This window comes from Ranitomeya imitator, chromosome 1, assembly GCF_032444005.1.
Source record: "Ranitomeya imitator isolate aRanImi1 chromosome 1, aRanImi1.pri, whole genome shotgun sequence".
NCBI classification, from domain to species: domain Eukaryota; kingdom Metazoa; phylum Chordata; class Amphibia; order Anura; family Dendrobatidae; genus Ranitomeya; species Ranitomeya imitator.
This window is the reverse complement of record NC_091282.1, coordinates 46,815,815-46,834,262: the sequence shown is the minus strand read 5'-3', so window position 1 is coordinate 46,834,262 and position 18,448 is coordinate 46,815,815. Positions and strand designations below refer to the sequence as shown.

Sequence of the window (18,448 nt, the reverse complement as noted above, 5' to 3'; positions counted from 1 at the left end):
CAACCTAGAGGCAACGTGACTTTCAGATCAGCCAAGAAGATGGCACTGGAGATGGGACCCTCGGTAAGTATGATGGCTGAAGGGGAACATTTCCTTTGGGAATCTTTGGCTAAATGTTCTCTTCAATGATGCAACTCAGCACAGGGGGATATTCAATACTTGGAAGTGGTGGAAGACCCGGTGTAAGGACCCCCAAAGATTCAGACTTCATAATCAGAGATGACAGGCTCTGTTACATTGCTGCCGCTCTCCGTTCTACAGTAAAATGTTATTGTCGCCTGTAAAACTATCACTATAAAAATACTGAGAATCAGCAATGAATTGTACAAATGATAATTACCATATCTCATCTCATACAGACGAATGAAATCAAGACGTCCAAGTACAACGTCCTCACCTTCCTGCCGCTAAACTTGTTCGAACAGTTCCGGAGAATCGCCAACGCCTATTTCCTGCTCCTACTAATAATACAGGTATGAGAAATAGTGACGAGTGGTCAGTGGTATCGATATACGGGTGGTAGGGATGGCAATTATACCTGAGCCAATGAAAACAAGGAGTCATATGATGTCAGCTGTAACTAAACTGAGTGGATTACAGAACAGTGAGTGCAGCTCTGGAGAATAATACAGGATGTAACTCGGGATCAGTAATGTAATGTATGTACACAGTGACTGCACCAGCAGAATAGTGAGCGCAGCTCTGGAGTATAATACAGGATGTAACTCAGGATCAGTAATGTAATGTATGTACACAGTGACTGCACCAGCAAAATAGTGAGTGCAGCTCTGGGGTATAATACAGGGTGTAACTCAGGATCAGTAATGTAATGTATGTACACAGTGACTGCACCAGCAAAATAGTGAGTGCAGCTCTGGGGTATAATACAGGATGTAACTCGGGATCAGTAATGTAATGTATGTACACAGTGACTGCACCAGCAGAATAGTGAGTGCAGCTCTGGGGTATAATTCAGGATGTAACTCAGGATCAGTAATGTAATGTATGTACACAGTGACTGCACCAGCACAATAGTGAGCGCAGCTCTGGGGTATAATACAGGAAGTAACTCAGGATCAGTAATGTAATGTACGTACACAGTGACTGCACCAGCAAAATAGTGAGTGCAGCTCTGGGGTATAATACAGGATGTAACTCAGGATCAGTAATGTAATGTATGTACACAGTGACTGCACCAGCAGAATAGTGAGTGCAGCTCTGGGGTATAATACAGGATGTAACTCAGGATCAGTAATGTAATGTATGTACACAGTGACTGCACCAGCAGAATAGTGAGTGCAGCTCTGGGGTATAATACAGGATGTAACTCAGGATCAGTAATGTAATGTATGTACACAGTGACTGCACCAGCAGAATAGTGAGTGCAGCTCTGGGGTATAATACAGGATGTAACTCAGGATCAGTAATGTAATGTATGTACACAGTGACTGCACCAGCAGAATAGTGAGTGCAGCTCTGGGGTATAATACAGGGTGTAACTCAGGATCAGTAATGTAATGTATGTACACAGTGACTGCACCAGCAAAATAGTGAGTGCAGCTCTGGGGTATAATACAGGATGTAACTCGGGATCAGTAATGTAATGTATGTACACAGTGACTGCACCAGCAGAATAGTGAGTGCAGCTCTGGGGTATAATTCAGGATGTAACTCAGGATCAGTAATGTAATGTATGTACACAGTGACTGCACCAGCACAATAGTGAGTGCAGCTCTGGGGTATAATACAGGAAGTAACTCAGGATCAGTAATGTACGTACACAGTGACTGCACCAGCAAAATAGTGAGTGCAGCTCTGGGGTATAATACAGGATGTAACTCAGGATCAGTAATGTAATGTATGTACACAGTGACTGCACCAGCAGAATAGTGAGTGCAGCTCTGGGGTATAATACAGGATGTAACTCAGGATCAGTAATGTAATGTATGTACACAGTGACTGCACCAGCAGAACAGTGAGTGCAGCTCTGGAGTATAATACAGGATGTAACTTAGGATCAGTAATGTAATGTATGCACACAGTGACTCCACCAGCAGAATAGGGAGTGCAGCTCTGGGGTATAATACAGGATGTAACTCAGGAACAGTAATGTACACAGTGACTGCACCAGCAGAATAGTGAGTGCAGCTCTGGAGTATAATACAGGATGTAACTCAGGATCAATAATGTAATGTATGTACACAGTGACTGCACCAGCAGAATAGTGAGTGCAGCTCTGGAGTATAATACAGGATGTAACTCAGGATCAGTACAGGATCAGTAATGTATGCACACAGTGACTGTGGATCGCCCCCAAGGGCTCGGGGTACTCGGTACCGGGTCCGTCGGTTCTCAAAGGGGGATGTCACGGTGGCTGACCCGGTCCGTGGCCCTCGGGAGGTCCGTTGTGAAAGGGAAAGGTCTTTAAAGGGGAAAATGTTCGTGACGCCACCTGTGGTATTCGGTCAGGGTGACCGACGCTGCTAAGGGGTCCACTGGGGTGATGTTATAGCAGCTAGATGGTATACCTTCCCACTGGTGAAGTATGTCCCCAAGACTTCCCAGTGTATAGATGGTGTGAGGAGCAGTGAAGAACGAGGACACAAGAGTGCAGTCTCTTTACCTTTTTACTGAAGGCTTCAGCATCCAAAGTCCAGAGCACCAGATCATGGGGCAGGCAGAGTCCGGCCGGTTTGGAGGCAAATCCACAGTCCCCTTATCCAAGTGGAAATCAGTAGCCTTCCCCTAGCACCTAGGTGTTGTAGTACCTTTTTGCTGAGCCTCTCATAAGGTCCTCACAACTGTTGTAGATCTTCTAGATGTTATGTTTCTCTCTGTCCCCCAGATGGATAGGACAAACCCGTATGACCGGTGGCTTGAGGCTTTTTACAGGGACTCTAGCACGCCTCGGTTTTTGAAAGTTGCCACCGTGCTGCCTGGGTATAGGGCGGATCAGTAACTTGCAATTAGCTGTCCTGCCGGTCTCTGGAGCAAGGCATAAAGGACTGTTGCTCCCTCAGTGTTCCGGCTACCGGATCGTGCGCCTCAGAAGGAGGCAGCCTGTGCAGGGCAGAACTCCTTCTGGTTTCCACTCCTTTTGCTATGACTTCTTCTCACTCTCTACAATACAGTTCTCTGTTCGTGTCCTTTCTTAGGAACTGCCGCACGTGGGGCAGGCGCTCCGTGTCCTTCTGTCTGGGCCTCTGACAGGATCCCACCCCTGTCAGGGACCAACTACCTGAGCTGAGCTCAGCTAGCAACTGCCTAAGCAAAGCTCAGCTAGCAACTTCCTGAGCAAAGCTCAGCCAGCATCTGCCTGAGTCGAAGCCCAACTACTATCTGCCTCACTTCCTATCCAGACCACCAGTTTTACCTAATTGTGAAGAGTGCCCTAATAAATAGGAGCATAGCTCCCCCTGATGGACTGGAGTATGAAATGTGTTGTATGTTGGTGTTACCTGGTAAAGAGATCTCCTTTATTGCCTCCAAACATAATATCACTCCCCCCTAGAGGAGAATGATATTACTGCAATGACCAGGACCCTGGGGCGCTGCAACTGCACCAGCAGAATAGTGAGTGCAGCTCTGGAGTATAATACAGGATGTAACTCAGGATCAGTACAGGATCAGTAATGTAATGTATGTACACAGTGACTGCACCAGCAGAATAGTGAAGGCAGCTCTGGAGTATAATACAAGATGTAACTCAGGATCAGTAATGTAATGTATGTACACAGTGACTGCACCAGCAGAATAGTGAAGGCAGCTCTGGAGTATAATACAGGATGTAACTCCGGATCAGTAATGTAATGTATGTACACAGTGACTGCACCAGCAGAATAGTGAGTGCAGCTCTGGAGTATAATACAGGAGGTAACTCAGGATCAGTAATGTAATGTATGTACACAGTGACTGCACCAGCAGAATAGTGAGTGCAGCTCTGGAGTATAATACAGGATGTAACTCAGGATCAGTAATGTAATGTATGTACACAGTGACTGCAGCAGCAGAATAGTGAGTGCAGCTCTGGAGTATAATACAGGATGTAACTCGGCATCAGTAATGTAATATATGTACACAGTGACTGCACCAGCAGAATAGTGAGTGCAGCTCTGGAGTATAATACAGGATGTAACTCAGGATCAGTAATGTAATGTATGTACACAGTGACTGCACCAGCAGAATAGTGAGTGCAGCTCTGGAGTATAATAGAGGATGTAACTCAGGATCATTAATGTAATGTATGTACACAGTGACTGCACCAACAGAATAGTGAGTACAGCTCTGCGGTATAATACAGGATGTAATGCAGGATCAGTATAAGATAAGTGACATTATTCGGCTATTCATGGAAAATAAAACTATTTTGAACTCAAAATCTATATAAGATAAATTAAATATTGTTGTAGCTTTTGGAATCAGACTGACATAATAATGTCTTTATCTCCTTTCAGCTGATCCCTATAATATCCACTGTCTCGTGGTACACTACGTTCATCCCCCTAGTCATCGTTCTTGGAATCACAGCAATCAAAGACCTTGCAGATGACATTGTAAGAAACAAAAATCTTATTTACTCCTCATTTGGCGTCTTGTAGAAATACCATTTTTTACATCTTTATGATTCTTGATACATGGGGTCTTATATTTATGTTATTTTCATCCTCTTTTCTTTTTTTCACAGATATCAGGTGATATTGGTGTGAAAATTAACAAAATATGTGTTTTTCACATTTTTTTATGACCACAAAAGACAACTGAAATAATTTTTCTAATTATTTCCTTGTTTCATACCAATTATTTTTATATATTGGAAATGTTTGTTTTGGGGTTTTTTTTTGACAATTTACATTTTTAATTTACTGCTATTTTTTTCGTACATTAATGTATTTATTTTTTCATTTATTTCACATATTTTGACCCTTATAAGATTGTACAAGATATTTGGGCGGCATGTCATTATTTTAATATTTTTTTAACCTAATTTCCCCTGTTTTGGATCTGATATCCTACACCTAGGGGTCATATGACCACTTTATCAGGAGAGGGTGCGCTTTTAGTGCATCGTATTACTGGGCACACAGCACTTGTTTAGTGATATTTATCCAGCCGTCAGGAAAGGCGCTGTGGTAATAAACCATTTCTGCCTTCTCTATGGTGAGATCAGCTTTGTTTGACAGCCATCTCCCCGCTCCTGCAGCTCTGTCTGACATCCTATCACTGCAGAGCAGAACACAGACCGCCCAGATGTTTGCCGTCTATGGTTGGTCCACAAATGGTAAAGCTACTTTCACACATCAGGTTTTTTGCATCAGGCACAATCCAGCGAATGTTGGAAAAAACGGATCCATTTTTTCGACGGATCCGGCTAGCATATCTAGATTATTGGACAAAAAAAAAAACAGCCGTAAGCGCCGGATCCGGCTTTTTCGCCGGAGACAAAAAACGTTGCTATGGACATTTTTTTCCAGAAACCAGAAACGGCATATTTGCCAGATCTGGCGAAAAACAGACGAAACGCAATGTCATCCGGCGCAGTCCAGCACTAATATAAGTCTATGGGTTAAAAACGGATCCGGTGGCAACATTCGTCGAATCCGGTTTTTTGAAATTTAGCCGGATTGAGCCTGACAGTGAAAACCTGATGTGTGAAAGTAGCCTAAGGGCTCATCTCCACTTGTGAGGAAAACGGACGAGTGCAATCCGATAAAAAATCGGATTGCACTCGGACCAATATTAATCAATATGTGACACTCCATTTGCGATTTTTTCCCAGCCGAATTCAGACTGAGAAAAATCTGTGTCGGCTGAGAAAAAAATCGCAGCATGCTGCGTATTGCTGAGATTCTCGGACGAGACTCGCCAATGCAAGTCAATGGGTGCGAGAAAAAAAACGCACAGCACTCGCACCATGCGAGTGCTGTCCGATTTTTACGCACCCGTGTCCTTAGAAAAGCCGGCAATTCAGCGCAGAGTACAGTAAAATCACACTGACAGGTTAGATGAGAGTAGATATATACACATAGAATAGGTATATATACATATATATATGTCAGGGAGACACCTATATATATATATTTATATTTAATGCAGCGCGAGATTGCTTTAAAGCTGGTAATTCAATTACCGGCTTTTGCTTTCTCCTTCACAAACCCGACATGATATGAGACCTGGTTTACATACAGTAAACCATCTCATATCACCATTTTTTTTGCATATTCCACACTACTAATGTTAGTAGTGTGTATATGCAAAATTTGGGCGTTCTAGCTATTATATTTAAGGGTTAAATGGCGGAAAAAATTGGCGTGGGCTCCCGCACAATTTTCTCCGCCAGAGTAGTAAAGCCAGTGACTGAGGGCAGATATTAATAGCCTGGAGAGGGTCCATGGTTATTGGCCCCCCCCTGGCTAAAAACACCTGCCCCAGCCACCCCAGAAAAGGCACATCTGGAAGATGCGCCTATTCAGGCACTTGGCCACTCTCTTCCCATTCCCGTGTAGCGGTGGGATATGGGGTAATGAAGGGTTAATGCCACCTTGCAATTGTAAGGTGACATTAAGCCTAATTAATAATGGAGAGGCGTCAATTATGACACCTATCCATTATTAATCCAATTGAAAGAAAGGGTTAAAAAAATACACACACACATTATTAAAAATTATTTTAATGAAATAAAAACAAAGGTTGTTGTAATTTTTTATTTAACGCCCAATCCACTCAGTGAAGACCCTCGTTCTGTGACAAAAAAAAAATAATAAACCAACAATATACTTACCTTCCACAGATCTGTAAAGTCCAACGATGTAAATCCTTCTGAAGGGGTTAAAACATTTTGCAGCCAGGAGCTTTCCTAATGCAATGCTATTCCTCGCTGCAAAACCCCGGGGAATGAGTCTAAATATAGATCAATGAGCTATATTTAGCTTCATTTGCGGTGAGGCGCCCTCTGCTGGCTGTTCATAGATCGTGGGAACTTTCCTTGAAAGCTCCCAGGCTTTCTAGGAAAGTTCCCACGATCTATGAACAGCCAGCAGAGGGCGCCTCACCGCAAATGAAGCTAAATATAGCTCATTGATCTATATTTAGACTCATTCCCCGGGGTTTTGCAGCGAGGAATAGCATTGCATTAGCAAAGCTCCTGGCTGCAAAATGTTTTAACCCCTTCAGAAGGATTTACATCGTTGGACTTTACAGATCTGTGGAAGGTAAGTATATTGTTGGTTTATTATTTTTTTTTTTGTCACAGAACGAGGGTCTTCACTGAGTGGATTGGGCGTTAAATAAAAAATTACAACAACCTTTGTTTTTATTTCATTAAAATAATTTTTAATAATGTGTGTGTGTATTTTTTTAACCCTTTCTTTCAATTGGATTAATAATGGATAGGTGTCATAATTGACGCCTCTCCATTATTAATTAGGCTTAATGTCACCTTACAATTGCAAGGTGGCATTAACCCTTCATTACCCCATATCCCACCGCTACACGGGAATGGGAAGAGAGTGGACAAGTGCCAGAATAGGCGCATCTTCCAGATGTGCCTTTTCTGGGGTGGCTGGGGGCAGGTGTTTTTAGCCAGGGGGGGCCAATATCCATGGACCCTCTCCAGGCTATTAATATCTGCCCTCAGTCACTGGCTTTACTACTCTGGCGGAGAAAATTGTGCGGGAGCCCACGCCAATTTTTTCCGCCATTTAACCCTTAAATATAATAGCTAGAACGCCCAAATTTTGCATATACACACTACTAACATTAGTAGTGTGGAATATGCAAAAAAATGGTGATATGAGATGGTTTACTGTATATAAACCAGGTCTCATATCATGTCTGGTTTGTGAAGGAGAAAGCAAAAGCCGGTAATTGAATTACCAGCTTTAAAGCTATCTAGCGCTGCATTAAATATAAATATATATATATATAGGTGTCTCCCTGACATATATATATATGTATATATACCTATTCTATGTGTATATATCTACTCTCATCTAACCTGTCAGTGTGATTTTACTGTACTCTGCGCTGAATTACCGGCTTTTCAAAGGAGACCCGTGCGTAAAAATCGGACAGCAATACGGATGTCATACGGATGTTGCGATAAAAAAAATCGCATGACACTCGCATGACACTCGCATGGCACTCGCATGGCACGCGCAGACGTTACATCAGTTTTTTCGGTCCGTAAATCGGACCGTTTTTTTCTCACACAAGTGGAGATGAGCCCTAAGGCTGTGTGCACACGTTGCTGATTTTTTCGCATTTTTTCCCGATAAAAAGGCTATAAAACCGCAAAAAAACAGCATACATTATGCATCCCATCATTTTTATTGAATTCCACAATTTTTGTGCACATGATGCATTTTTTTCCGTGAAAAAAAAAACGCATCGCGGTAAAAAAATGCAGCATGTTCATTAATTTTGCGGATTTTTTGCGGATTTCCCACTATATAATGCATTGGGAAATGTCCGGAAAAATCTGCAAAAAAAAAACCGCACCAAAAACGCGGTAAAAAACGTGCAAAAAACGCATGCAGATTTCTTGCAGAAAATCTCAGGATTTTCTCAGGAAATTTCAGCAATAAATCCTGAACTTGTGCACATAGCCTTAAGGGTATGTGCACACGTCAGGATTTCTTGCAGAAATTTCCTGAAGAAAACCGGAAATTTTCTGCAAGAAATCCGCATTTTTTTTTTTTGCGTTTTTTTTTCCCGTTTTTTTTTAGCATTTTGCAAGCGAAATTAGCTTGCAGAATGCTAAAGTTTTCCAAGCGATCTGTAGCATCGCTTGGAAAACTGACTGACAGGTTGGTCACACTTGTCAAACATAGTGTTTGACAAGTGTGACCAACTTTTTACTATAGATGCTGCCTATGCCGCATCTATAGTAAAAAATAGAATGTTTAAAAATAATAAAAAAAATGGTTATACTCACCCGCAGACAGCCGATCTCCTCAGCGGCGTCCGTTCCTATAGATGGTGTGTGTGTGCAGGTCCTTCGATGACGTCGCGGTCACGTGAGCGGTCATGCGGCCAATCACAGGACCGCGACGTCATCGCAGGTCCTTCACACAGACCATCTATAGGAACAGAAGCGGCCATCAGAATGACTGTTTTTTATTTTAATTCTTTTTTTTTACCAATTATATGGTGCCCAGTCCGTGGAGGAGAGTCTCCTCTCCTCCACCCTGGGTACCAACCGCACATGATCTGCTTACTTCCCACATGGTGTGCACAGCCCCATGCGGAAAGTAAGCAGATCAATGCATTCCTTGGTGTGCGGAATCCCCGCAATTCCGCAAATTTAATGAACATGTTGCTTTTTTTTCCGCAATGCGATTTTTTCGCGGAAAAAAAAGCAACATTTGCACAAGAAATGCGGAATACACTTTAAATAATAGGAGGCATAGGTAAGCGTTTTTTTCGCGTTTTTTTTTTCCGCGTTTTTATAGCGAAAAAAACGCAAAAAATACTGAACGTGTGCACATGGCCTAAGCTGACAAACGCGCAGAAGCAAGTGGAGCTGTTAGTGGCAGTGTTTGGCCCCACTCCATACACGAGTACACGACATAGAACACAGCATTACATTCTATGTTAAGAAAATGGTTAAAAAATTAAAAACTTTTAAGGATATCAAAATCTAATTTGTGTTGCAATTTTTGGTACCCTTTCTGGTCTATCTCTAATTCCCCCCATTTGTGTGCACTTTTATATAACTGCATCCTGCTGCCCCTGTGTGTCTTCACTGCGCAGTGCACCATTTCAATAGGTAATTCAGATAGTCCCACTTTGTTTTATAGATCCCATTAGTGGAGCACTAGGTATGTTTTTGTTATTTTATTTATGCAAATTGTCTCTTCCGAGAGGAACTCTAGCGCCACCTAATGGAAGCAGGAATATCGACCCTTTAACAATCCTTGCAATAAGACAGGATAAAAGCCAAACCAGAATCTCAATTTGCAGATGCGGTGTTTCAGGGTGTTGCCTCTCATCAGTACAAAGAATGAGATCTGATTTGGCTGAGTGAGAGACTCTGGAATTTGGTCTAAGGGGTAACTTTTCTACTTGCGGAGAGTGTCAATGAAGCTTGGCATGTGAGAGTAAAGAGACCTATAGGCCACGCATGCTACTCTGGGAAATTAATAATGCATATTGTCTCTTCAGAGAACAAGAGGACTAGAACTCTTGGAGGCATCAATCCTAAAAAAGTCAATGTAGGCTATATAACAAGCCTTGCAATATGACTTAGGATAAGAGCCAAGCCAGAATCTTTAAAATTTGCTTTTTATGTGAATATGTGAATTAATAAAGTTTTGTATTTTATTCTATTTTCTATGACATACACATTTTGTTTCTTTTATGGTTTGTGCTTCTGTTTTGGGGGGTTTATAAGATGTTTTGATTGCTTTTTTATCTATTTTTCCATGGAGAAAACAAAAAAAATAATAATTGGGGGGTGGGGTGGTTAGCTTTTTTTAAAATAATTAGTCTCTCAAGGGTACTTTAACCCAGAATTATTTGATTGCAGGTACAATACATCATAATATTTCTACATTTCAGGGTGTTATATATTTGGCGATCTCAAATGAAGCCCTAGAGACTACCATAATGGGAGACACAGGTGAAGGCTATGATAATAAATCATTAGCAACCCACAATCGCATCCTAGAGGGGCCATTGCACTGACAAAGCAGATCTCTCCTCTGTCTAACCACTTAGGTGCCATGGTCACGACTGACTGCTGCATCTAAGGCATAAAACTGCTGTGATCAGAGCTAGCTAGAAGTAGATTACAACAAGATCAGGAGAGCCAGGAATCAATTCGTGCAAGAGAGCTAGTAGGTGCTTTTTTCTCCATAAGATGTCAAGCCCATATTCGTCTATGGGCTAATAGGTACACTTTTCCAATAAACTGGGCAAAATGCATGGTTCAAGTATTGGTATTTATAGTAATGGGGGTCTCAAGGAGGGCCTGATAAGAGAAGAGTCAGAGTCCAACTCTCAGTGATGGGATGGGGTAAATTTTATTGCCAAGTGGCTCCCACCAACTTAAGTATTGCACTTTCCTGAATTTGGCATAGAAGGTGAAACTCACTAAATTAGAGACGGGGGTGCACATACTTTTGGCAAAACATGAACAATAAAGTCCCTCATTTTGTTTTGTTTTTTTCCAGTCTCGTCACAGGATGGACAATGAGATCAATAACCGACAGTGCGAAGTTATAAAAGATGGAAGGTAAAGCCTCCTTCTCACTGGCACTTACCATTCTTTAGCATATGAGAAGCTGTGGATGGGGCGCAATGATTGATTGCCTGACCTAGGACACTTTGGGGAGGTCACTGAGCAGGTGCTGGAGCATTCACTGTCTTGGTTTTCCTAAATAACACCTGTCACTTCCCTTACATGTTTTACCTGGTGTAAATGCCACTGTTCTCCTGAATCTGGCGATGTTTTTCATTTGTTCCTGCGACTCTCTGCTCCTGACTGATGGATTGGGGATAACTTCCAATAAAGACTGCTTTGAATACTAAAGAGGAACATCATGTGGATACTATCGGGCCCTCAAAGAAAAAGGGTCATAGATTTACTAACCTCAGCTGTTGCTAGTGAAAACTAATGCCGGACTCCTCTTTCCAAAGGAACTGCATTTTAATCAAACAAAAGGGTGGGGATCATAGAAAAGGCATTGAAGGGAAAACTACAACGTGCCCTTGTATGTAGACTAATAACAGTAGAACCAATGTACACCTCTGCCTATCTCATCTTCAGAACATGAAGGAATGTACTAAATTTAATTTTTGGATTGGAAAAATTTTTATGAAAGATTATGTTGCATCCTAATCATACAAGCAAATGTCTTTAACATGTATTATGCAGCATGTACATCATTTCAACCTAAATCTTCATTTTCTTTTAAAGCTTTAAGGACACAAAATGGAAGGATATTCATGTTGGTGACATTGTGCGGATTAAAAAAGATGCATTTGTTCCAGTGAGTATCCATAATAATCCTAACATACAACACAATGTGATACATAAATGATGTTTCTACAGTCCACTAAGGACAGGAATATAATGCAATAATACTATAAAACTATAATTACAGTAATACTGCTTCTATGTACAAGAATATAACTACTATAATACTGCCCCTATGTACAAGAATATAACTACTATAATACTGCCCCTATGTACAAGAATATAACTACTATAATACTGCTCCTATGTACAAGAATATAACTACTGTAATATTGCTCCTATGTACAAGAATATAACTACTATAATACTGCCCCTATGTACAAGAATATAACTATTATAATACTGCTCCTATGTACAAGAATATAACTACTATAATACTGCTCCTATGTACAAGAATATAACTACTATAATACTGCCCCTTTGTACAAGAATATAACTACTATAATACTGCTCCTATGTACAAGAATATAACTGCTATAATACTGCTCCTATGTACAAGAATATAACTACTATAATACTGCTCCTATGTACAAGAATATAACTACTATAATACTGCCCCTATGTACAAGAATATAACTACTATAATACTGCCCCTATGTACAAGAATATAACTGCTATAATACTGCCCCTATGTACAAGAATATAACTACTATAATACTGCCCCTATGTACAAGAATATAACTGCTATAATACTGCTCCTATGTACAAGAATATAGCTGCTATAATACTGCTCCTATATACAAGAATATAACTACTATAATACTGCTTCTATGTACAAGAATATAACTACTATAATACTGCCCACTATGTACAAGAATATAACTACTATAATACTGCCCCTATGTACAAGAATATAACTACTATAATACTGCCCCTATGTGCAATAATATAACTACTATAACACTGCTCCTATATACAAGAATATAACTAATGTAATACTGCTCCTATGTACAAGAATATAACTACTATAATACTGCTCCTATGTACAATAATATAACTACTATAATACTGCTCCTATATACAAGAATATAACAACTATAATACAGCCCTCTATGTGCAAGAATATAACTACTATAAAACTGCCCCATGAATAAGAATATAACTACTATAATACTGATCATATATACAAGAGTATAACTACTATAATACTGCCCCTTTGTACAAGAATATAACTGCTATAATACTGCCCCCTATGTACAAGAATATAACTACTATAATACTGTCCCCTATGTACAAGAATATAACTACTATAATACTGCTCCCATGTACAGAAATATAACTATTATAATACTGCCCACTATGTACAAGAATATAACTACAATAATACTGCTCCCATGTACAGAAATATAACTACTATATTACTGCCCCTATGTACAAGTATATAACTACTATAATACTGCTCCTATGTACAAGAATATAACTACTATAATACTGCTCCTATGTACAAGAATATAGCTACTATAATACTATCAACTATGTAAAAGAAGATAATTACTATAATGCTGCTCCTATGCACAGACATATAACTACTATAATACTGCCCTCTATGTACAAGAATATGACTACTATAACACTGCTCCTATGTACAAAAATATGACTACTATAATATGTACAAGAATATAACTACTATAATACTGCCCCTATGTACAAGAATATAACTACTATAATACTGCCCCTATGTACAAGAATATAACTACTACAATACTGCTCCTATGTCCAAGAATATAACTACTATAATACTGCCCGTATGTACAAGAATATAACTACTATAATACTGCCCCTATGTACAAGAATATAACTACTATAATACTGCCCCTATGTACAAGAATATAACTACTATAATCCTGTCCCTATGTATAAGAATATAACTACTATAATACTGCTCCTATGTACAAGAATATCTACTATATAATTGTCTAAGGGTCATTTCCGTCTGTCTGTCTGTCCCGGAAACTCCGCGTCACTGAATGACCAATCAGCGATGGGAACAGTCCGGCTGAGAATTAGTCTCTCCCTACTCCCCAGCCGTCAGTGCCAGCTCCATACTCCCCTCCAGTCACCGCTCACGCAGGGTTAATGGCAGCGTTAAGGGACCGCGTTATGCCGCACTCCGTTAACGCTGCTATTAACCCTGTTTGAATGTTAAAAATAATGAAGTGGATAAAAGTCAAAACAAAAAAGTCACCCAAAAGTGATATAAAAAAACACCAGGGGTAGGGTCTCAACTAAGAGACACAAACAAAGCCCCTAATAGGATTGAACAAACTCCGCCTGCAGAGGCACTTGCGGATGAAAAATGCACCACCGTATGGTTCAAATAGCAGCCAGAAACAAATACATATGAATCATGCTACGACATTTCATACAGTAGGTTGCATGTAAATAAACAATTATCAAAGAGTAGCAGATAATGACACCTATATCATGGTGTCACTAATGAAAATAAAAAATGGAAAACGGAACAATCTCACCGATTCCAGGGTGCATAAGCAGGAGTACCGGAAGACCAGGAAGGAAACACTCCGGAGATTGAAGCAGGGAACTGACAATACCCTGTCGTTCCCTATGGGGCTAACAGTAGTCTATCCCCCAAGCTCCTGCCCTTACAAGGGCAGTCCACAGCTACCCCTGTACAAACATGCCCTGCACTCTCGCTGTGGTCAGTCCCAACGCGTTTCCTCCAAGCGAATCATCAGGGGACCTGCTTGTTTGGAGAGCTAAGTGCCTACGTGCTCAAAAAGGGAGACATAAATTTTCTGCCACCCCCTATGCTGTCCTGGGACTGTCCTGGGACTGACCACAGGGAGAGTGCAGGGCATGTTTGTACAGGGGTAGCTGTGGACTGCTCTTGTAAGGGCAGGAGCTTGGGGGATAGACTACTGTTAGCCCCACAGGGAACGACAGGGTATTGTCAGTTCCCTGCATCAATCTCCGGAGTGTTTCCTTCCTGGTCTTCCGGTACTCCTGCTCATGCACCCTGGAATCGGTGAGATTGTTCCGTTTTCCATTTTTTATTTTCATTAGTGACACCATGATATTGGTGTCATTATCTGCTACTCTTTGATAATTGTTTATTTACATGCAACCTACTGTATGAAATGTCGTAGCATGATTCATATGTATTTGTTTCTGGCTGCTATTTGAACCATACGGTGGTGCATTTTTCATCCGCAAGTGCCTCTGCAGGAGGAGTTTGTTCAATCCTATTAGGGGCTTTGTTTGTGTCTCTTAGTTGAGACCCTACCCCTGGTGTTTTTTATATCACTTTTGGGTGACTTTTTTGTTTTGACTTTTATCCATTTCTAGTAAAAGTTATGTTTTAATTCCACTTGCGCTGTATTTATTTAGTACCTTTTCTAGTGGGTTTATCTGAGTATTACTGGTACACAGATTTTGCTATTTTGTAAAAATAATGAAGAAAAATAAAAAATCATTATATACTCACCTTCTGTCGGCCTCCCGTATCCAGCCCAGGCCTTTCCCGCTCCTCGCGACGGTCCGGTCCATGCATTGCGGTTTCGCGAGATGATGACGTGCGGTCTCGCGAGATGATGACGTGCGGTCTTGCGAGACCTCACATCATCATCTTGTGAGACCGCAATGCACTCTTGAGAGCGACGGGCACAGTCCGGCCGCAAAATGGCTGCTCCGTACTCCCCTGTCGTCAGTGTCCCCTCTGTACTCCCCCCAGTCAGTGCCCGCCGCTCCCACCGCTTCGCTGATTGGTCGCGCCCAGCCGGCGTGAGCAATCAGCGACATTGCTGCGGGATTTAAATCACGGCTGGGCATGACCAATCAGCGAAGCGTGATTTAAATCCAGCGCCAAAGTCTCTGATTGGTCGCGCCGGCTGGGCGCGACCAGTCAGTGACATTGGCGCTGGATTTAAATCACGCTTCGCTGATTGCTCGCGCCCAGTAGGAACGACCAATCAGCAACATTGCCGCAGGATTTACTATTGATGCTGCTTATGCAGCATCAATAGTAAAAAGATATAATGTTAAAAATAATAATGATTAAAAAAAAATTGTGACATTCTCACCTTCCGTCGCCTCCGAAGCAGCTCGCTCCGGTCCCAATCAGCGATATTGGCGCGGGTTTTAAATCACACTTCGCTGATTGGTCGCTCCCAGCCAACGCGACCAATCAGCGACATTGGCGCGGGATTTAATTAAATCCCGCCCCAATGTCACTGATTGATCGTGGCAAGCCTCATCACCTCACTGTCCAATAAACCTAAACGTCTCTTTGACACTTTCCAGTCCCTACTCAACCCAAGAGTGCAGGCCTCAACCACAGATCTCCGCGCTGACGATCTGGCCAATTACTTCAAAGAAAAAATTGACCACATTCGACAGGAAATCATCTCCAATCTCTTCATACCATGCACTGTCCTCCCTCCCCCACTGCATCTAGTTCACTCTCTTACTTTGAACCAGTTACAGAAGAAGTAATCAGGCTCCTTGCAACTTCTCGCCCAACCACTTGCATCAGTGACCCCATTCCATCACATCTCCTCCAGTCCCTTTCCCCAGCTGTCACCTCTCACCTAACAAAAATATTCAACCTTTCTCTCATTTCCGGTACTTTTCCCTCCTCATTTAAGCATGCCATCATACATTCATTACTTAAAAAACCATCCCTCGACCAAAACTGTGCCGTTAACTATAGACCTGTCTCTAATCTTCCCTTCATCTCTAAACTCCTCGAACGCCTGGTCCACTCCCGTCTTACTCGCTATCTCTCACATAACTCTCTTCTTGACCCTCTTCAATCTGGTTTCCGCTCTTTACACTCTACTGAAACTGCCCTCACTAAAGTCTCTAATGATCTACTAACAACTAAATCTATTGGTCACTACTCCATGCTAATTGTCTTGGATCTCTCCGCAGCATTCGACACTGTGGATCATCAGCTCCTCCTCACTATGCTCCGCTCCATCGGCCTCAAGGACACCGTTTCTCCTGGTTCTCCTCCTATCTCTCTGATCACCCCTTCACTGTATGTTTTGCTGGTTCCTCCTCCTCTCACCTTCCCCTTACTGTTGGGGTTCCTCAAGGATCAGTCCTAGGCCTCCTCCTCTTCTCTTGTATACTGCCCCTATTGGACAAACAATCAGTAGATTTGAGTTCCAGTACCATCTCTATGCTGACGACACCCAATTATACACTTCTTCTCCTGATCTCATGCCTGCCTTTTTAGAAAACACCAGTGATTGTCTCTAACATCATGTCCTCCCTCTATTTGAAACTAAACCTGTAAAAAACTGAACTCCTCGTGTTCTCTGTTGTGAATTCTGTGGCTGAGTTCACTTCTGTGGTCACAAGTGGTATTGCAGTCTCTGGGCTTCCTCCCTCAGGTGTTTTGGTGAGCTCGTTGGCTGCCTTGCTATTTAGCTCCACCTGAGTCTGTCTTCCTTGCTCCTTGTCAATGTTCCAGTGTTGGATCTGAGCTACTGCATCTTTCCTTGGGCCTGCTGCTCTGCTAGATAAGTGCTTCTAGTTTGTTTTCTGTTTTTTCTGTCCAGCTTGCTATTATCTTTTGCTGGAAGCTCTGAGAAGCAAAGGGGTGCACCGCCGTGCTGTTAGTTCGGCACGGTGGGTCTTTTTGCCCCTTTGCGTGGTTTTCGTTTTAGGGTTTTTTGTAGACTGCATAGTTCTCTTTGCTATCCTCGCTCAGTCTAGAATATCGGGCCTCACTTTGCTGAATCTATTTCATCCCTACGTTTTGTCTTTTCATCTTGCTAACAGTCATTATATGTGGTGGACAGGTTGCAGCAGATCTGGACTCAGGTAGTGGACAATTTGACCTTGTCCCAGGAGAAGGCTCAGCTTTTCGCTAATCGCAGACGCCGTGTGGGACCCCGACTTCGTGTTGGGGATCTGGTTTGGTTATCTTCTCGTCATATTCCTATGAAGGTTTCCTCTCCTAAATTTAAACCTCGTTTTATTGGTCCGTATAGGATTTCTGAGATTCTCAATCCGGTGTCTTTTCGTCTGACCCTCCCAGACTCCTTTTCCATACATAATGTATTCCATAGGTCGTTGTTGAGGAGATACGTGGCACCTATGGTTCCATCTGTGGAGCCTCCTGCCCCTGTTTTTGTGGAGGGGGAATTGGAGTATATTGTGGAGAAGATTTTGGATTCTCGTGTCTCTAGACGGAAACTCCAGTATCTGGTCAAATGGAAGGGTTATGCTCAGGAAGATAATTCCTGGGTTTTTGCCTCTGATGTCCATGCCCCAGATCTTGTTTGTGCCTTTCATGTGGCTCATCCTGGTCGGCCTGGGGGTTCTGGTGAGGGTTCGGTGACCCCTCCTCAAGGGGGGGGTACTGTTGTGAATTCTGTGGCTGAGTTCACTTCTGTGGTCACAAGTGGTATTGCAGTCTCTGGGCTTCCTCCCTCAGGTGTTTTGGTGAGCTCGTTGGCTGCCTTGCTATTTAGCTCCACCTGAGTCTGTCTTCCTTGCTCC

The 18,448-nt window shown here is 42.0% G+C and overlaps 1 protein-coding gene across 3 annotated transcripts in view; it reads left to right on the top strand.

The window, feature by feature from the left end:
- The window catches only part of ATP8B1 (ATPase phospholipid transporting 8B1), a 143,651-nt gene that overhangs the window by 45,472 nt on the left and 79,731 nt on the right, over nucleotides 1-18,448 (top strand). For all 3 annotated transcript variants that reach the window (XM_069746045.1, XM_069746043.1, XM_069746044.1), the window contains exons 4-7: nucleotides 360-473; nucleotides 4,455-4,553; nucleotides 11,172-11,233; nucleotides 11,918-11,990. In XM_069746045.1, coding sequence (XP_069602146.1) covers nucleotides 360-473; nucleotides 4,455-4,553; nucleotides 11,172-11,233; nucleotides 11,918-11,990 — 348 coding nt within the window. The remainder of the gene's footprint in view (nucleotides 1-359; nucleotides 474-4,454; nucleotides 4,554-11,171; nucleotides 11,234-11,917; nucleotides 11,991-18,448) is intronic.